Source organism: Lepus europaeus, chromosome 7, assembly GCF_033115175.1.
Source record: "Lepus europaeus isolate LE1 chromosome 7, mLepTim1.pri, whole genome shotgun sequence".
Classification (NCBI taxonomy): Eukaryota; Metazoa; Chordata; class Mammalia; order Lagomorpha; family Leporidae; genus Lepus; species Lepus europaeus.
In genome coordinates this window covers 107,300,551-107,320,950 of record NC_084833.1, presented here as the reverse complement: position 1 = coordinate 107,320,950, position 20,400 = coordinate 107,300,551, and the positions used below count along the sequence as shown (strand labels likewise).

The 20,400-nt window shown below is 59.4% G+C and overlaps 1 protein-coding gene across 2 annotated transcripts; it reads right to left on the bottom strand.

The window, feature by feature from the left end:
* Positions 1-3,543: 3,543 nt before the first annotated feature.
* ABCG4 (ATP binding cassette subfamily G member 4) lies at positions 3,544-17,319 on the bottom strand. 2 transcript variants are annotated; one of them, XM_062198391.1, is made up of 14 exons: positions 17,079-17,319; positions 13,615-13,732; positions 13,384-13,516; positions 13,242-13,292; positions 12,926-13,071; positions 11,500-11,623; positions 11,261-11,375; positions 10,978-11,120; positions 8,569-8,667; positions 8,225-8,393; positions 8,042-8,142; positions 5,678-5,836; positions 5,450-5,568; positions 3,544-5,244 (listed from the first exon to the last, which is right to left on the bottom strand). In XM_062198391.1, exons 1-14 carry the CDS (start codon positions 17,314-17,316, stop codon positions 5,019-5,021), a joined length of 1,941 nt encoding a protein of 646 aa, XP_062054375.1. In that variant the 5' UTR covers positions 17,317-17,319; the 3' UTR covers positions 3,544-5,018. The 2 variants fall into 2 exon arrangements, with proteins under 2 accessions (XP_062054375.1, XP_062054376.1); XM_062198392.1 differs by lacking the exon at positions 5,678-5,836.
* Between the last annotated feature and the right edge of the window lie 3,081 nt (positions 17,320-20,400).

Genomic DNA, 20,400 nt, shown 5'->3' with positions numbered 1-20,400 from the left:
CTGAGCCGCTGCCCCACGCAGGAAGCGGACGGCCTCACAGCCCGCCCTCTCTCCCGAGGCACCGGGCGCTCCCCAGGGCGCCCTCCCCTCTGTCACTCTTCACCCACTCCCCCAGCCTACCTCCAGACGGAGCCCGGGTCCTCTCTTGTGGGCCAGGTCCTCTTCAGACCCCTGCCCTCCGTGTGTGGCCGGAAGGCCGGGGGCTTGAGTAAGGCTCCCATCCCAACCTGCCCTTCCTGTCTGACGCTCAGTCACCACCCAGCCTGGGGGCTTCCGGGTCCCACCCTTATCACTGTGCTTGCACACAAGGAACACCCAGGGCTCACCTGACCTGGCTGAGGAGGAGCCACCCACCACCCCCAGCCAGGGCGCACCTCCACACCAACCCTCGGTGTGCCCAGTGCCTGGAACAGGTGCAAGGGCTTTGTGAACTCTACCCTCCAACTGGATGAGAAACAACCTTGATGTTTCATTGAGACGTTTGCTCATTCATTGAAAGCAAGGTGTCAGGCTAGGCCTGAGCACCCTCCCAGGCCCAGCCCAGACCTAGGCAGCGGACTGGCAACGAGAGCAAGGCATGCAGAACCCGACCGCAGTGGCTCCCTTCCAGCGGGACCAACCACCGCATTTACACAGGATGCAACGGAACTGGTTGGGAAAGCAAGCCCAGAAGAGGAAGCTTCCAACGGCATCTGGCACAGGAGGTGACATGTGAGCTGGACGTTACAGAAAAAAGTCAGGGAAGGGCAGGGCACTCCAAGCAATGGGAACACTGGCAATTTGCATTTTAAGATAATTTCTTTAAGAGGAAGGACATGGGAAGGGGAGGGCACATAAAGCCGGCCGCCGACTGTGGGCTCTGGGGTGACACTGGGGGCCGGAGAGACTCCTCTAGCTTCAGTCTCCCTGCCCAACCATGCGAGGCAAAGGGTCATCAGGCTGCAGGCACTGGACCCGGCTCCGAGAGAGCTGCCCCGCCCCCCCCCCCCCCCCCCAGGCAGGACAGCCTTGTTTCATTAATAACATGTAATTTGGCCTCTGAGTCATGACCTCCACGTCTGACTTCAGAGCTGCGTGTGAGCGCTGCCCTCCAGCACCGGCCCTGACCCAGAGGAGGTGGCTGCGTTCAGGCAGGTCGGAGCCCATTTCTGAACACACTAAGGGCAGGTTCCCGGGAATCGCGGGCGGAGTGGCAGGGGTCAAGGGACAAGAGCACAGGACCGTGAGAGCATGCTCTGTCATGTTTCCACGCCTCATTCCCTTCTCTGCAAAAGCAGAAAATGGTAATGCTCATCGTAGCGGACTCGCAGGGTTGCTGTAGGGATTAAAAGTGCTCCCTTTGGCTAATCCTCCACCTGCGGCACCGGCACCCCGGGTTCTAGTCCCGGTCGGGGCGCCGGATTCTGTCCCAGTTGCCCCTCTTCCAGTCCAGCTCTCTGCTGTGGCCAGGGAGTGCAGTGGAGGATGGCCCAGGTGCTTGGGCCCTGCACCCATGGGAGACCAGGAGAAGCACCTGGCTCCTGTCTTCGGATCAGCGCGATGCGCCCGCTGCAGCGCACCGGCCGCAGCGGCCATTGGAGGGTGAACCAACGGTAAAGGAAGACCTTTCTCTCTCACTGTCCACTCTGCCTGTCAAAAAGAAAAAAAAAGTGCTCCCTTTGGAAATACATGAGCCACTCTACACGTGTTCTCTGTGCCCTTGCCGGCTCTGGAATGTTCATTGCCTTTAGACCAGGGGAAGGGCGGGAGGGCCACTTATAAATGTGTGAATTTGGGGCTGGCGCTGTGGCGCAGCAGGTTAAGCTGCTGCCTGAGATGCTGGCATCCCATACGGGCGCCTATTTGAGCTGGGCTGCTCTACTTCCAATCCAGCTCCCTGCTAATGCACCTGGGAAAGCAGCAGAAGATGATCCAAATGCTTGCCCTGCACCCACATGGGAGACTCTGGATGGAGCTCCTGGCTCCTGGCTCCAGCCTTGGCCCAGCCTGGGCTGTTGCAGCCATCTGGGGGGTGAACCAGCAGATCCCTCTGTCTCTCCTTCTTTCTAACTCTGCCTTTCAAATAAATGTCTTTCTTTACAGAAAAAAAAAAAAGTGTGTGTGCATTTTAAATGTTTATCCTTTTCCAGAGACCCCTCCATCCCAGACCTGTAAGAGACAAAGTTAGGCCATCTCCAGGGAAGCACCCAACCATACCCAGATTGGACACTAGCCCAGCCCAAGGAACTTGGCTCTGCCTGCGCACAACCCCCGTGTTCCACGCAGCTGGCAGGGTTGATTCCAGGCCCTTCCTTCAGCCTTGATCTCTGGCCCAGGATCGAAGAGGAGGCAGCACTGAGCTGTGTCCTGGGTCACCCTGCCACCCTTCCTCAAAGGCCCCTGGACGTTTGCATACCCCAGACTCCTGGTAGTCAAAGCCCGCGGCAGTCCTGGCAGCCGGTGGCTCGTCCTGGTAAGTGTGGCCCAGGGGGAAAGAGGAGTAGGGAGGGGGAGAGCCAGAGTGAGCTCAGGAGGGCGCCACGACCTGAGCAGGCTGCCCCATGCAGGAAGCCGACGGCCTGTGTCTTCCTGCCTCACAGCCTGCCCCTCTCTCCCAGGGCACCAGGCATTCCCAGGGCGTCCTCCCCTCTGTCCTGCCACTCCGGTCCTAGGGAGGAGGCTGCAAGATCTCTGCTGGTCCTCATCGTCCTCCTCTGTCCTCATGGCACAACCAGGGCTCATGAGTGTTGGAGAGAACTGTGCGTCACTCAGACAGAAATACACCCTAGCAACAAACACTGGGCCCCACACGCAGCGTGCACCTGCATCATGAGCAAGGGTCGTTGACCAATGCAAGGATGAGTATTCTGGGGGGAGGCGTTTGCGCAGCCGTGAAGGCACCCCTGGCACTTCCACATCTCATGGGGGGGGTCCCTGGTTCAAGTCCCACCTCCACTTCTGATCTGACTTCTTGTTAATGTGCATCCTAGGAGGCAGCAGTGATGGTTCAAGGACTCGGGCCCCTGCCCCCAATGAGGGAGACCCAGACTGAGTTCTGAGCTTCGGGCTCCAGCCTAGTCTAGTCCGGCTGCTGCAAGCATTTAGGAAGTGGAACAACAGAGGGAAGATTTATCTCTTTCTGTCTCTCTACCTTTCAAATAAAATTAAAGTATTAATTAATTAATTTTTGAAAGAATGAGAAGTCTGGAGGGAGAAGACCTGCTCTCCAGTTCTAGTCCCTCCTCCACCAACTGAGAGCCTTTACCAAGTTCCTTAACTCAAGTCTCAATTCTATTATCTGCAAAATGGGTTGTCATGAGGGCTCATGCAGAGTTAGCATGGGACTCCTTTGAGATAACAAACATGAGCAGCTGTACGGTGGGAAGCATGGACAAATATTTCACAAGATACACATTCACTATCTTGGCACCTACCTGGGACACAGCAGCCCCTGCACAGATTTCTGAAAGCCACCGGGATCCTGCCAAGTGCTTTGACAGCCCCCCCCCCCAGCCACAGCAGCAGGTGGCAGAGCCACATTTGCACACTGCATACTGTATAAATATAGGTTTTATTAATAATGGGTGAAATCCCACAAATACAACTGGCATCTCTGTGTGAGGAGAAGAACCTGTGGCAGGGTGAGGGAGGGGAGAGAGGTCCTCGTACGGGTGTGAAGGGGAGCCCTGGACAGAGGGGAGATCAGAGGGCACCTGCGCCTGCACCCACCAGGACAGTGAGCAGCTCGCTCTGCGTGCGTCTGCCACCTGGTGCTCAGGGCGTGCTGCTCTGATGCCCGTGGGCCACCTGCTGACGGCAAGGGCTGGAGAGACATGGGCAGGACTTTGAATGAGCAGCAAGCGGCCGGGGGAGGGGTGGGGGATGAGAACGCCAGATTGGAGCACAAAAGGAGAGCCATGGGGTGATGGTGGCCAAGGCCAACGGATGCCCATGCTTGTGCTTGTGTTGGGTCCTGAACTCCAGGGAGCTAGCGCCCCGTGCCACCCTTGGCTTGGGAGGAAGGAAAGATAGGGGGAGGGAGGGGAGACACCCGCAGATCCTGGAGACACCTGGGCAGCACCAGCCTCTTCCTGAGGGTCTCCAAAGTGGGATCCCCAGGAGGAGCTTGGCACCGCCCTCCCTGCAGCGCCCGCACTGGTCCTCCGAGCCGAGCCGGAGGGAATGGCGAGTGTGGGGAGCTGAGATTGCCCGTTCGCATGTGTGCGTCTGCGGCTCTGGAGAGGGGAGGGAGCCTTGTGAGACCCTGCGGTGGGGGCAGGCCTTCCCCCACTCACACCCAGAATAAAGTGCATTCTCCAGTTCCGCCGGCAGGTGGGACAGGCACACAGACGTAATTGCAGAGGTACCACCAGGCCCTACCCCACCAAAGGCGGTGGGCATAGGGAGCGGGGCGTCCCATGGCCCCAGGTCTCTCCAATCCTCAGGATGAGGGGTGGAGACCCAGACAGAAAATCCAGCTTCTGTCTCAGCAGATTGTCCAAATCAGCCAGGTTCTCGGGGTGGGGGAAAGGTGAGGAAGAGGAGGGACTTCCAGAGTCCTTCCCTGCTCCATTCCAATCCAGAATGGGGCTTCCAGGGGACCCCACCAGGGCCCAGCCCTGGCACTCCAACTTCAGAGCTGCCCGGTTTACAAACACTTGTGTGGTGGGGCCCCCCAGAGGGGGCCACTTTGGTCAGTTGTACTTGGGAGCCTGGAGAGCCTTGGGCTCCTAGGCAGACAACAGAGGAAGGTGCCAGGGCAGGGAGGAGAGTGGCAGCCTCCCAGGGGTCTTTGCATGCAGGTGTTGGAGAGAGTAAGGAGGAAGCTACAAACTGCATCAAATGGGAAGACTCCTGGGCGCAGTGGGGAGGCTGAAGCCCCTCGCCAGGGCCTCGCTGGGACCACAGTCTGTGGAGCAGCTGGGGGAGGGGACGGTGGCCACACCAGCAACCAGTGCTACAAGGTTAAAACAGCCCCAAAGGGCTGGGGCCCAGGGCTTCCAGCTGCAGGGGCTGGGGCCCAGGCCAGGAGCCAGGCTCTATCTCTCCGACTTGACCCGGTAACGAAGCACGAGGTACGCCAGCAGCCGCAGGGCCAGGAAGAAGATGCCCAAGACCAGGAAGTCCATGTACAGCTTGGCATCCTCCACATCCAGCGCCCGGAGGATGCTCTGTGGCTCCCGGAACGGGCAGCGCTCCTCCAAGCACGTCAGGTCTCCTCGCTCCATGCCATAGATTGTCAGGATCACACCCTCAAAGCCATACCTAGGCAGGCAGGGGCGTCAGAGCATGACAGAGCGCCGTGTCCACTCCCTGGGCAAACTGCCAGAGCCCAGCTGCTGCGCTCTGATCCCCAGGAGCCAGCCAGGGCGCCCTGTCCGTGGGAGAGTTAGGCAGGCACCAGACCCGGCACAGCCGGGGTCTCCTGGGCATGGTCCCCTGCGGGGCAGGAGAAGGAAGGGGCACTGACCTGACGTAGGAGAGATAGGAGCTCCACTGTAGGTAAGTGGGGATGGTCTTGAAGCTGACAAAGAAGCCAGAGAACAAGAGGACAGGGATCGCGGTGACCGGACCCACGAAGGTGGCCACCTGGAGGGAGGGGGAGGGCCAGACCATCACAGGAGTGACCAGGACAGACCGGTCCACCCCTGATGGCCCCCCATGCTTCCTCTCACAAGGCCCCCTGGGGAATCCCCACCTGTAGGGAGTTGGAGGCGGCGCCGATCAGCAGCCCCAAAGACTGGGCCACCAAGGCCGTGGCGGTGGCCAGGGCTGAGAAGAGCAGGAAGCGGCTGGTCTCAGCTGGCTGGCCCGTCATCCAGTACACGATGCTGCAGTACACCACGGGGCACACCACCTGGGGGGCGGGCACGCAGCTGGGCAGCGGACCTCAAGCCAGGGGCCTGGTGGCCAAGACCCTCCACTCCACCCTAGCTCTAGAGCACCTGTGCCTGCAGTGTTCCCTGCCTGTGCTGCCTCCACCCTCTCCATCACCCCGTCCCCCAGGTGGACTGGCACCTGCCAGTCCCACCGCTCCATTAGGTCTGCTCTGACCAGCTCAGACACAGCGACGTCTCCCTGCTCTGAGCTCCCGAAGTCCTTCCTGGCTGGGCCTGCTTGGTGCTTGTATTGTTACTGAGGTTGTTCATCCTAGGAGCCTGTTTGGTTTCCCCAGGAGACTATATCCTGTGTGTAGGATCAACACGTCTATAGATCTGAGCTACACCTGGAGGACCACAGGCAATAAAGTCCTGTTGTATTAGGAGTTCCTGTTGAAGTTTTGTGTATTTCAGATGTTCATTTTCTTGTCACAGAAAAGTAACTCTGAGATGAGAGCCACCTCCATTTGCTTCAGCATGGTAACACTTTACTCTCTGTTTGTATCCCATAGCACAGCATTATAAACCTCAAATATGCACAGTGAAACATTTTCCTTTTAATAGAAGAGCGGGCAGGTGTCTAGCCTGGCAGTAAAGACACAAGTTAAGACTCTTGCATCCTACATCAGAGTACCTGGGTCCGGTGGCTCAGCTCTGGCTCCTGACCCTGGCTTCCGGCCACTGTAGACCCTGGGAGGCAGCGACAAAGGCTCAAATACTTGGGTTCCTGCCGCTCACATGGGAGACCTGGATTGAGTTCCTGGCTCCAGGTATTTTAGGAGTGAATTAGCAGATGGGAGCTCTCTGTCTCTATTTATCTCTCTTTTCTCTGCCTTTATCTCTTTCTCTTAGTCACTGCCTCTCAAATAAATAAATAGTAGAAGAAATAGTATTATAAGAAAAAATTGCAATAGAGAGGGGGGTGGAGAGTAAAAGACGCAGGCAGGATCCAAGCACGTGGCTTAGCATTAAAGATGATGGCTGGGACACATCCACAGCCTATATCACAGTGTCTGGGTTGAAGTCCCAGCTCCGCTCCTGACTCCAGCTTCCTGCTAATGCACAATAACCCTGGGAAGCAGCAGGTGACGGCTCAAGTGGTTGGGTTGACATGGATTGAGTTATTGGCTCCCAGGCATTTGGGGAGTAAACCAGTGGGAGGGACTTTCTCTGTCTCTTTGCTTCTCAAAAAAAAAATAAACAAATAGATTTTTTTTTTTAATATGGAAGCAGGATAGAACCAAGTGTATGTGCCCAACCGCAGGCCAAGATCCAGCCTGTGTTGTTGTCATGGGACCTGGCACAGCACAGGAGCCACCCCCTGAGGAAGGAGTGCCCCCTCCTAACATGCAGGTGCCTGGGGATGATTGGCAGCCCTGGTGCTCAGAACATGGTGGTGGTAGTCATAACAAGAAACCGACTGGGGAGCCGGCGCTGTGGCGTAATGAGTAAAGCCACTGCCTGCAGTGCCGGCATCCCATGTAGGTGCTGGTTCAAGTCCCAGCTGCTCTATTTCCGATCCAGCTCTCTGCTATGGCGTGGGAAAGCAGTGGAGGATGGCCCAGGTCCTTGGGCCTCTGCACCTGTATGGGAGACCTGGAAGAAGCTCCTGGCTCCTGGCTTTGGATTGGTGCAGCTCCGGCCATTGAGGCCATCTGGGGAGTGAACCAGTGGATGGAAGACCTCTCTCTCTGCCTCTGCCTCTCTGTAACTGCCTTTCAAATAAATAAGTAAGCCTTAAAAAAAAAAAAAAAGGAAAGAAAGCAGCTAACATTTATTGAGTGCTTCATATATGCCACGCACTGTTCTAAGATTTCCTCATAGTCATTTACTTCTCATAAAGAATCCTGCAGGAGGTCCTCTCGTCACCCCCTTTACAGATGGGGCACTGAAACAAAGGGAGACGTGCAGCTAGCATGCGGCAGCAGGCCCCGGGGTCTACTGATTGTCTGCTGCCTCCGATGGTCTTACAGGGAGTCATTTGTAAGGTTGCCCTCGGCAGCATCTTCCGGTGGTTGCTAGTTGTTTCCACTAAAACGTCAGCTCGTGAGCTCAAGGCTCTATCAGAGCTATCTATCAGTGCTAGTACAGACCTGGTGCACGGCAGGTCCTCACCACCCACCTGCTAAGTGATGGAGGGAACAAGACAGCATGGAGGCAGTGGGGGCGGGGCTGAAGCTCACCTGAAAGGGCACATCGGCCATGGTCTTGGCCAGGTAATACGCTTTGAGGCTGTACCAGTAGTTGAGGTGCTCCCTCATGAAGACTGCCATCTCCAAGGGGACTGTGGACACAGGCAGATCAGGCACAGCTGGCTGACACCCCGCCCCTCCCGCACGCCCCATGCCCCGGGCAGCTCAGCTCACAGGTAAGCACAGTCGGCATAAGGGCAGCAAACATGAGGAACAGCATGGAGAAGAAGAGGCAGCCGGTGTTGTTGAAGACCTTGCTGGCATCGTCGCCGATGTGCAGGTAGAGGAGACCGATGAGCACGCCAATAACCACGTGGGACACAAACCGCAGGTGGGTCAGGACCTGTGGGAAGGGTCGCCGAGAGGACACGGGATGCGTCACAGCCCTGCGATGGGCAGGCCATCCGGGGGTTGGAGCTTCCCAGGCACACAGACCGACAGGTGCCGGGATCTTCCAGCCCAAAGGGCCAGGCCTATGGGCTGATGGCAGCTTCCTCTCCCCCGACCCAACGCCTCACCGTGTCCCTGAGGATGGACAAGAAGGTTCTCTTGAAGAGGATGCAGAACTGCGTGAGGGTGCTGGTGGCAAAGGTGTGGCTCTCGATGGGATCCACTTCCTGGGGAAAGAAAATTGGCTCAGGTGAGCCTGGCCCGGCCTGGGGAATGGGCAATGCTGAGCCCGGCCCCAGGGCAGGGGTCCTCCAGGTCTGCAGGAGAACCCTCCACCACTGGGTTGGGTAGCGGGAAGCTGGGCTGAGGGGTGCGAATCGCAGAGAGATTTATTGAGAGAGGCGAGGAGGGAGTGAACACCTGGGAGGGGGGAGATGGAACAGTAGCCAAGGAATCCCAGTTGCATCTTTAAAGCATTGAAAAGCACTAACCCGAAGTGTACAAGGGTTATCGCAAAGTTCGTGGAAACTGAGTATTACGAAGACACCATTAATGGATTTCAACGTTTTTGCACCAAAATAAACTTATCTTTTAATCCCAATCTCTATGAGTTTTTGAAGGTACCATTGTATAATTCATCTATGCCACCCATTTCACATTAATATTACTTAATGATAATAATGACAGCAATGACAATAATAGGGTGGGCTTTGGCTTAGCAGCTACGCTGTCAGTGGGGCATCTCCATCCCATATGAGAGCGCCTGGGTTTGCGTACCAGTTCTGCTTCAGATCCCAGCTTCCTGCCAGTGCACACCCTGGGAGGCAGCACGTTGTTGAGTCCCTGCCACCCACATGGGGGACCTGGATTGAGTTCCTGGCTCCCATGCACTTGGGAAGTAAACTGGCTGTTGGGACCTCTCTCTCTCTCTCTGCCCTTCTTTGCATCTCAACAAAAAATAAAAATAAATGTTTAAAACTTTTTTTTTTTGACAGGCAGAGTGGACAGTGAGAGAGAGAGAGACAGAGAGAAAGGTCTTCCTTTTGCCGTTGGTTCACCCTCCAATGGCCGCCGCGGTAGCGCGCTGCGGCCGGCGCACCGCGCTGATCCGATGGCAGGAGCCAGGTGCTTCTCCTGGTCTCCCATGGGGTGCAGGGCCCAAGCACTTGGGCCATCCTCCACTGCACTCCCTGGCCACAGCAGAGAGCTGGCCTGGAAGAGGGGCAACCGGGACAGGATCGGTGCCCCGACCGGGACTAGAACCCGGTGTGCCGGAGCCGCAAGGTGGAGGATTAGCCTAGTGAGCCGTGGCGCCGGCCAATGTTTAAAACTTTTAAAAACAGGGGCCAGCACTGTGGCACAGTAGGTTAATCCTCTGCCTGCGGCACTGGCATCCCATATGGGCGCCAGTTCTAGTCCCAGCTGCTCCACTTCCCATCCAGCTCCCTGCTATGGCCTGGGAAAGCAGTGGAGGATGGCCCAAGTGCTTGGGCCCTTGCACCCGTGGAAGACCGGGAAGAACCTCCTGGCTCCTGGCTTCAGATTGGCATAGCTCCAGCTGTTGCAGCCAACTGGGGAGTGAACCAACAGAGGGAAGACCTCTCTCTCTGTCTCTCCCTCTCACTGTCTGTAACTCTACCTCTCAAATAAAATAAATAAATCTTTTTAAAAAAAAAAACTTTAAAAATAAGTAAGGGGCAGGTGCTGTGTCATAGCAGCATTCCATATAGGCACAAGTTCAAGTCCTGGCTGCTCCACTTCCTATCCAGCTCCCTGCTAATGTGCCTGGGAAAGCAATAGAAGATGGACCAAGTCCTTAGGTCCCTGCACCCACATGGGAGACCCAGAAGAAGCTCCTGGCTCCTGGCTTCGGGCTGGCCCAGCCCTGATCATTGTAGCCATTTGGGAAGTGAACCAAATGATGGAACATTTCTCTCTCTCTGCCTCTCCCCGCACCCCCCCCCCCGCCTCTGTAACTCTGCCTTTCAAATAAATCTTAAAAAAAAAAAAAAAAGTAAGTAAAATGGTTTCTGCTTTAAAAATGCAAGACTGGTAACACTAAGTAACCCTTCTGGTATTGGAAAGTTTTAGTAGCTCAGCGGGGGAAGAACTGGCCCTGGCAAATGCCTGCAGCACTAACTACAGCGCTGGGGCTTCCTGCCATCATCTGCTTAGTCCCCCCTAACCCTGCGGGGCAAGTGTCACCACCTGCAGCTCAGAGCCGCCCTGGCCCCGGGGCTGAGGGGCGTGGTATCTGGAATCGGAGGACAACACACTACAGGTGCTCAACATGACTTCAAAGAATAAGTGAACGAGCACACCAAAGCTCGAAGCTCGAAGCTCGAAGCTCGAAGCTCGACGCCCAGGGCCACACCGCTGCTAGGCGCCCAGGGCCACACCGCTGCTCGTGCAGGTCTGTCCCAAGCCCCGGCTTCTTCCTAGCACCCAGCGGCTGCGGCGGCTCTGAGGGACAGTGTCTTTGGCAGGACCGCTGCGCGTGCTCTCCTCTCCTCTCCCACCTCTGCACTCACACTCACCGGAGGACAGGGGGGGCAGGGGTGAGGGGCCTCGTTCTTCTCGGGGCTGCTCTTCTTCTCAGCCATGGCGCACAGCCCATTCTGCACAGCCCTGAACAGCATGGGGTTCAGGTCTCCATACTCGCCCGACGCCACCTCGATGACTGCGGGACAGAGAGCGGGGGTCAGCCAAGACCCACCCGCCTCTCTCACGGGGGAAGTCAGCCCTCCTGGGATGTGTGGGGAAGGCGGGCGCCCCGAGCCCCAGGGTCAGCCCACAGCGGGCATCCCAGCCCCAACTCACTGAAGTCGGCGGGGTTGTGGTAGGTGGGGCAGTACAAGCCGAGCCCCTTCAGGTAGGGGATGAGGTTGGTGACCACGCCCTTGAAGATGCACTGACCCTGGCTCAGGATGTAGAGCTGAGGCAGAAAGCGAAGTGTGAGAAACACAACCAGCAGGCTGGCCGGGGCCCCGCCAGCACCTTGCATGGCCCCTGGGTCCCCTCGTCTCAGGCCAGTCTTCTTTGAGGCCCAAGACACTCACCTTGTCAAACATCTCAAAGAGCTTGGCACTGGGCTGGTGGATGGTGCAGATGATGGTACGGCCTCCGTGGGCCAGGGACTTCATGAGGGACACCACTTGGAAACAAGAGGCACTGTCCAGACCGCTGTGCAGAGAGAGGCCAGCAGGGTGCCCGGTGAGGTGGGCAGGGCCGAGAGAGGGGAGCATCTGGGGCTGGGGCAGCGGCTGTGAAAGGGGTGGAGCCCAGGGCTCACACTGAGGCATAGTGGGTAAAGCCACCGCCTGCAACACCATCCCATAAGGGCACCAGTTCAAGTCCCGGCTGCTCCACTTCAGATCCAGCTCCCTGCTGATGGCCTGGGAAAGCAGCAGAAGATGGCTCAAGTGCTTGGGCTCCTGCACCCACATAGGAGACCTGGAAGAAGCTCCTGGATCCTGGCTTCCAATTGGCTCAGCTCCACCCATTGTGGTATTTTGGGAAACAAACCAGTGGATGGAAGATCGTTCTGTGTGTGTGTGTGTGTGTAATGCTGACTTTCAAATAAATAAAATAAACCTATAAAAATAAATAAGTAAAAGGGGCGGGGCCCGCAGGAAGGAATCTCTGGCCACCCCCTTTTCCTGGAGGTCCTGTATGCTTCAGGCACGCGCAGGTGCCCACTGCTCAGCTTCACAGGCATATACCGAGCACCCTTGTATTCCAGGCACTGGGATTACTAATGGTGCATGAACGAGACCTTGACTCTGGGCTGGAGGGAGAGATGGACAAGTGCACAGGTGATCGGAGGTTGATGGAAAGTGGTGTAGCGACACGGGGAGCTGGGGGGACGCAGCTGTCTTGAGGGAGCCTGGCTGAGGGCAGAGCTGAGCCAGACGACAGCGCAAGGGGAGGCGCCACGTTGAAGGGCAGTCTAGGCTGAAGACTCAGCATGGGCACAGCTTGGGGGTAGGAAACACATGGTTTGACCAAGGAATTGCAAGGCCTCGGCATTATTAGAGCGTAAAATACAAGACGTGAGGCCGGAGAAGGAGGTTCGGAGAGGCACCTGCCTGTGTCCTGGCAGCAAGCAGAGGCGCCGCATACCTTCCAGCAGGGGCGTGGGGCCTGCCAGACTGGGCTTTTACAAAGTACTCGCGGATGGGGGCTGGCTGGAAGGGACCAGACACGAGGCGCTCCGAGTCCGCTGGTGCTGTCCGGCTCGCTAGCACTGGCCCTGGGGAAGGATGGGGCAGGGCCATCTGGGGGCAACAGGGCGTGGTGGCTAACAGTGCGGGGACACAGGAGAGGGGGCCCTGGCCAAGGAGGCACCCGGGGCCCTGCCTGGCGGCAGGATCGGTGGGCACGGAAGGAAGGAGAAGCCCTCTCCTTGGCCGCAGGAGGCTGCCAACAGAGACGCTGACCCCCACGTGAGACAGGGTGCCGGGAGGAGTGGCAGGGGAGGACTACCTGGTGGGCTCGTCAAAGAACATGACGGGCGGGTTGTTGACCAGCTCCAGGGCGATGGCCAGGCGCTTCCTCTGCCCGCTGGAGAGCAGGGCGGTCTTCGTGTGGGAGCAGCTCAGCAGGCCCAGCGCCGTCAGAATTTCTGTCACCTGGCTCCGCCCCAGCCCCCAAGAGCAGATCAGAGTCTGCTTCCCGCAGGCGCCCCCCATGCCTCCCATCTTCCATGCACCTTTCTGAAGCCCACGGGCCCCAGCCTTGGCCACCACGCTCCCACCCCCACGCTGGGCAGCTGGCCCCTTGCCTCCCCTCCCCCACTCACCAGCTCCTTCTTCACCTCTTGCTTCTCGCTCAGCTTCAGGTTGGCAGAGACCTGGGGCCCAGAGAGGAGGTGAGACGGGGGTGGCTGGAGGGGCCAGGCAGCGGGGAGGAGAGGAGAGGCAGGGCAGGGCCGCGGGCCTCACCATCATGGCTTCCAGCACGGTGAGGTGCGGCAGCAGCATATCGTCTTGCATGATGTAGCAGGACATCTTCCGGAAGGTCCTCAGCTCCCGCGGCCTCCCGTTCACCAGGATCTGCCCCTTCATTCCTGACTCCCTGGGGGGGGGGGGGTGTCGCGTGGAGATGCAGCGTGCCCCTAGGGACCCTTGTTCCCCGGGCCCTGACCCCACCTCACCCCGTGCTCATCCTCTCACCTGTATCCTGCCAAGATGTTCATGAACGTGGACTTGCCTGCCCCCGAGGGGCCCATGATGCCGATGAGCTCCCGACGGCAGAATTTGCCCGACAGGCACTTGAGGAGGGTCTTATAACCTGCGGTGGGCAAGGCGGGGATCTTTGGCCAAGGCTACAGCAAACGCAGGCACTGCTGAGCCTCTTGGGAGCAGCCATGGCTCTCAGCACAATCGGCCATGGCCCCTGCTCAGTGTGGTTGGGTCAGGACAGAGGAGCGACCCTCAGAGCCCACCAGCAAGCCCCACTCTCTCATCCTGGTCACCTACAAATGACCACCACTACCGCCGAAGTGCCAGAGAGGACGAGCCTCTTCTGCACAAACCCACGCATCTCACGGGCGTGGAGAGGGGATGCAGGTCTGGGAAGACCCAGGCTCTCTTCTGTAATCATGGCACCACCGTCTCACCCCCTCCAGGAAGGCTTCCCTGTGTCTCCACAGCAGCACGTGCATCTGGGGCGGGGTTTGTGTCTGATTGCTCTTCGAAACCTCAGCAGGCCATGTGGCATGCAGTAGGTGCCCAGTAAGTGTTGGTTCTACATGTGTGCCTTCTTAGAGCGATGCTTCATCCTGAGAAAGCCTTCCTTGTGCTCTCTCTGCCTGCCAGGCTTGTCTCTCCAGCCCCTAACATGGCTCAGTAAAATCTCACCATCCATTCATAAGGAGGCAGCACACGCATTAAGAGCCCCAGAATGGAGTTAGGTGGATCTGGGTTCAAATTCTGGCTCCGCACTTACCAGCTGTGTGACCTCAGGCAAGCTGCTTAACTCTCTGAGCTCCAGGTCCCTCATCTGTAAAATGAGGATACGTACCCATCTCATAACGTTTTTGTAAAGACTCAGTGGGAGGACACCCGTGATGTACATGACACCATGCTTAGCACATGGAGAGCATTTTAAAAAGTGACATTTTGGGGCCAGTGCTGTGGCGTAGCAGGTAAAGCCGCCGCCTGCAATACCAGCATCCCATATGGGCACTGGTTCAAGTCCCGGCTGTTCCACCTCTGATCCAACTCTCTGCTGTGGCCTGGGAAAGCAGTAGAGGATGGCCGGAAGAAGCTCCTGGCTCCTGGCTTCGGATTGGCCCAGTTCTGGCCATTGCAGCCATTTGGGGAGTGAACCAACGGATGGACGACCTCTCTATTTGCCTCTCCCTCTCCCTCTCTCTGTAACTCTACCTCTCAAGTAAATAAAATAATCTGAAAGAAAGAAAGAAAGAAAGAAGGGAGGGAGGGAGGGAGGGAGAGAGAGAGAGAGAGAGAGAGAGAGAGAGAGAGAGAGAGAGAGAGAGAAAGGAAGAAAGAAAGAAAGAAAATCTCCATTGTATAAAAGCAGATATACGAGGGTACTTCAAAAAGTTCATGGAAAGTGCATTATGAGTAACTGCATGGATTTCAAAGTTTTTTGCACCAAAACAAGTATCCTATAATCGCATTTTCTGGGAACGTTTTGGAGTACCTGCATACATAGAAAGCAATCCAGAGGACAGGGGGCAGAAATGCCTAGATGGGGCTGCAGCCCTCACCTGGCCCAGCACCTCCCCTCACCTCTGCCAACCCCCCCGGAGCCCACTACCCGCTGCACGCCGGCTCTTGAGCAGGCCCTGAAGTACTGTCTTATTTAATGCCTGCCCACCACTACGCTCAGGGCTCTGCTCTGGACGTCACCCGTCACACAGGGAATCAGGCTCTCCTACTGCTGGGCTCCAATCCCACCCAGATGGTGCGCATTACTTCAGCTGCTCTGTACCAACACAGATGAGGCAACTGGGGCCCAGAGACATCCAGCGACTCACCCAAGGTCACACAGCAAGTTCTTTACTGGAAAGGGGGCGTCATGGGCTGTAACGCCCTGCCTCGGGCATCCTCCCTCCCAGACAGAGAGACGGTGGAGGGTGTGTGTGTGTGTGTGTGTGCACTCCAGCCCCTGCCTTTCACAGGCACTCACAGGAAGTGATCCCTTTTGCAGGGAGGAAATGGGCAGGGAGGAGCCCTCCCCTCATGCAATCCCAGCACAGATCTCATCTTACACTTGCCTGCACAAAGCACTTCCAGCAGAGCCAGGGTGCTCTTCTGTTTACACATGGGGACAGGAGGCAGACTGGGGCAGACAGCCCGCCCCAGGCCACTCAGCCACCAGGTGGCTAGGGCCCCGTGTCCCTGGGCTCCCGCCAGGCCACGTGCTGGACAGACAGCTGCAGTCTAGTCCTGCCGGCCCCGACTCCTGTGGGTCCCTAAGCTGTTAAAGAAGGGTGGGCGCATCCCCTCCCAAGGCCTTCGTGGGACTGGGACAAATATGGAGTGAGATCCTTAATAACAATTAATAGGAAAGCGCTCTGAAAAATACGCAGAACGCCGTGTGTAGCTAGGGGAGACCAATGACAAACCTGGGAAATGCAGGAGCCTCCCCAACCCATGCCCATCTCCAGCTGCTTTCTGACCTCAAGGCAAAGAGGAGCGGAGTGGGGGGAAGCAGAGGGCCGAGGAGGGGCCGTGAGATGGGACAGCAGAGTGGGATGGACGACGTCCAAGAGCGGGAAGGCCCGTCGGGGTGGTCAGCGTGGGCCTGATGGGTGGCAGCAGCTGGGGAGTGCCCAGCCAGCCATGGTTCTTCCTCGGCACAGAACACCTGCCTAGAGCTGTGCTCAACCAGAGAGAGGCTGATTACCGGGAAGGGAGCCCTCCTGCCTCAGCTCCCCTCGGCGCAGCCCCAGACCTGGCGGTCACTCACTCACGGGAGGGAGGGTGGAGAGTGCGGAGCCAGCTCAGGCTGAGCCCCGCTCTGAAGCATCCCAAACCTATTTCTCAAATCCCAGAGAACAATGGCCCAGCTCCACCCCTGGCCCACACCCAGGCTCCCGGAAACAAACCGAGCTTCTCTGTTCCCAGCTGGAGCTACCCAGGTAGGTTAGGGGCCGCTTGGAGACAGTCTGTGCTGATGGCCGGGAGGCGGAGACAGGGGCCGCTTGGCCCAGCTTCTGGCCCCAGCTCTGTGCTTGTTAACCATGCGAGGACATCGGTGAAGCTACTCAACTTCCCTGAGCCTGGGCTCCCGTGTGAGTGACGGGAGGACGACACCCACCCTTCCAGACCTCCACCCTTCCTGTTTCAGTGGACTGTGGCAAGAACCGAGTGAGGTGACAGCAGTGACAGCATCTTAGGAAGGGACCCCAGGGTGTGCCAAGCATGCCAGTCCTCCCAGGCAGGACCCCTCCCCACACACAAACACTCAAACTCATCAAGGACCTGCCAAGGACCTGGTGGACCGGGCAGAGCTCACAGGTGTGGGGAGCACAGACCCTGGCACCCCAGCTGCCACAGGGAGGGAGGGGCTTGGCCACCCGGGGAGGGGCAGGGGTCCCGCAGCAGGGGACTCTCAGGCCTGAGACTCCAGCAGAGGCAGCTCGTGGGGGACCCCCGCACCCTACCCCGTTTGCGCCAGCAGGGCCCCTCCCGCACGGAATAGGACAGCTCCAGGAACTCGATGTCCACGGCCGAGCGCTTGGGCAGGTGAGAGAAGCGCTGGGCTTCTGTGATGTGGTTCTCCACCTTCTTCAGGTGCGTGGTCAGCACCGGGGGCTCCGCCCCATCCTCCAGCGCAACGGCCATGGCCACGGCCCCCGGCCCTAGTCCACAGCCCACGGCCTCCAGCGCCTTCTCCGCCATCACGCCGCGCCCCGGCCTGCAGGAGAGGGCTGGCTCAGTCGGGGCGGACCCCCGCCGCCGCCCCAAGCTCCCCGCCTGCCCGGTGCTGCCCGCGCCTCCTTGGTGCTCAGGGCAGGTCGGCAACTGTTGGCCCCTCGCTCCCCACGGCCCGGGCATCCGCGCCCCCCGACCCCCACTCCCCACGCGGCGCCGCTTCGTCCGGATCTCTCCCCTGTCCCGGGCAGCCCCCGCCCCAGCCCGGCCCCTCCAAGCCTTCATCCGCTCCGTCCTCTCCGCCCCGGCTCGGGCTCTAATCTCCTTACCCTGCGGGCCAGCAGCCCCTGGGGACCCGACGGGTGGCGTGGGGGGAGGGGCCGGCGGCCGAAGCTGCCCGCCAGGAGGTCCCGGGGACAGGGGGAACAGGGTGGCCCGGGGAGCCCGAGAAGGGCAGCTCCGGGCCTCCCGCTGCGACCCCTCCCCACCGCGGGGCGCGACACCCCGGCCGGCCCCTCCCGCGGACGCCGCGGGCCGGCGTGCCCGGGGTTCTCCCCAGAGACAGGCGCGCCCCCCGGACTCAAAGCCCCGCGGCCCCCGCAGCGCCCCCCGCCCCCCACCGCGGGCTCGGCCGCCGCCGCCGCCGATGCCTAGTCACCTTGACGCGCCCCCGGGCCGTGCGGGCCGCGCCTCTGGGCGCCGCCGCGGGCCGGGGACGCAGACCACGGGCCCTCCTTACCTGCCTCGGGCTGCGGCACCCGCGTCCCGGCTCCGGATCCCGGCCGCCCGGGCCGGGGCGGGGCCGGGGCGGGGTGGGCGGCAGGGAGGCCGGGCCTCGGGTCGGAGAAGACGACCAGGTTGGGGAGGGGCGGTTGGGGTCCTGCCCCCGACTCCGCTCGGCTGCGCACACCCGGTTCCCCGAGCCCGGTCCCCGGCGCTCCGTCCTCCCGAGCCCGCCGGGCGACTGCGCTCTCCTCCAAGCCACTGCTCGCCGGGCCCGCTGCTCTTAAAGGGCCCGCACCGCCCGCAGCCCGCGGGGGGCGAGGATGGCGCCGGCGAGCGCGGCGCGGGGGGCGCATTTGTGGATGCAGGACCGCAAGTTGGCGGCGACAGGCCGCCTCGGGGGCAGTGAGGAAGGGAGGGCTGGAGCCGCTCGGCGGGGACGGGGAGCGGATGCCATCGTCCTCGAGGCGTCGTGAGCCCGTTTCCCTCAGCTCCCGTCCTTGAGCTCAGCGTCCCGCCCAAATCCCCGAACTGGGCACAAAGGCTTCCACCACAGCGGCAGTCTGAGGGCACTGGGACACCCCTCTCCCTCGCACCGTCCGCTCCGAGGGGGAGGTCGTGGCTAGGAAGGGCAGGGGCTTGCGCGGAGGGAGCTCGCGGGCAGCCAGCCCCCAGGTCACAGTGGTACCCGGAGCTCTGCTGCCCCCACTGCAGGAGTCTCTTCACCCAGCCAGCTTCGGGCCTTCCGTGCAGGCACCTGTGTCCAGGGCAGGCATCTGCCTGCGGCCCCTTCTCCCACGGGCGCCTTCGCCCTGCATCCCAAGCCCGCAGCTCAGTCCCCGCGAGGGGCGACTCTCCCCTGCTCTGCCCCCTTCTCAGACAATCCCTCTCGGCCCCTGCCTGCCCCCGCCCCTGCGTCTTCGAGGGGTAAGTAGGTTAGCCAGCCAAGACACGTGACCTGAGCGTGAAGTTCCCACCTGTCACAGCGCCGAGATGGATGGGAGGGGCGGCGGCCGGGGCTGCGGGTGCCGCCGAGGCTGCTGCTCACTGCAGCAGTGAGAGGTTACTAGCAGTCAATCTCGCCGCCACCCCCCCACCCGGCAGCCTCGCCGGCGGCTCGCGGCCCCTGCAGCGCACGGCCAGGCCCCGCCCTGGCACGGGGAGGCTTAGCTGGGATGTGGGTCCAGCCTTTTCAACTTTCTCACGCCCAACCTGCCTTGTCCACGTTAACCTCCGGCGCTCTCCTACTCACTCCCCCACCGCCAGCATTGCGTTTGCTGAGCAACTGCCGCTTTTCTCCTGGAGGGTTTGCATCCACGGATTCCACCAGCCGAGGATCACAAGAAAAGTTCTCTCTCTCTCTCCATATGTGTGCGTGTGTGTGTAATTTTTTGTTTGTTTGAGAGAGCTAGAAAAACACAGAGGGAGCTCTCCCATCCCCTGGTTCACTCCCCAGTGTCCGTTATGGTGATGAGGCGGAAGGAGCTAAAGCTGGGAGCCTGGAACTCAATCCAAGTCTCCCACATACGTGGCAGCAGCCCAACCATCTGAGCCATCGCTGACAGAGGAGGGCCGGCGAGGGTCTGCTGCAGCAGGATGTAGCAGTCAGGAGCCAGAGCCAGGCAGGAGCCCAAGCACTCCAATTCGGGGCGTGGCATCCCAATCAGTAGGCCCAACGGCAGCTAGGGGAAAAAAAAAAAAAAAACAAAACAAAACACTGCCTAAATTGCCGGCTTTCTGCTTTCGGGCCTGGGAAAGCAGTGGAAGATGGCCCAAGTGCTTGGGCTCCTGCACCCATGGGAGACCTGGAAGAAGCTCCTGGTCCTGGCTTCAGATTGGCTCAGCTCCAGCTGTTGCAGCCATCTGGGGAGAGAACCGGGCAGATGGAAGATCCCTCTTGTCTCTCTTTCTGTCTGTAACACTACCTCTAAAAAAAAAAAAAAAAAAAAAAGTTGTTTGGGCTGGCGCTGTGGCTCATTTGGTTAATCCTCCACCTGCGGCGCCGCCATCCCATATGGGCACCGGTTCTAGTCCTGGTTGCTCCTCTTCCAGTCCAGCTCTCAGCTGTGGCCCGGGCAGGCAGTGGAGGATGGCCCAGGTGCTTGGGCCCCTGCACCCGCATAGGAGACCAGGAGGAGGTACCTGGCTCCTGGCTTCAGATCAGTGCAGTGCCGGCCGTGGCGGCCATTTGGGGGGTGAACCAACGGAAGGAAGACCTTTCTCTCTCTCTCTCTGTCTAACTCTGTCAAATAAATTAAAAAAAAAAAAAAAAGTTGCATCTGGAAGCCAGCACTGTGACACAGCATGTTAAGCCACTTGCACTGCAGATGTCCCTTAGGAACACCAGTCCCAGCTGCTCCACTTCTGATCCAGCTCCTTGCTAAAGCA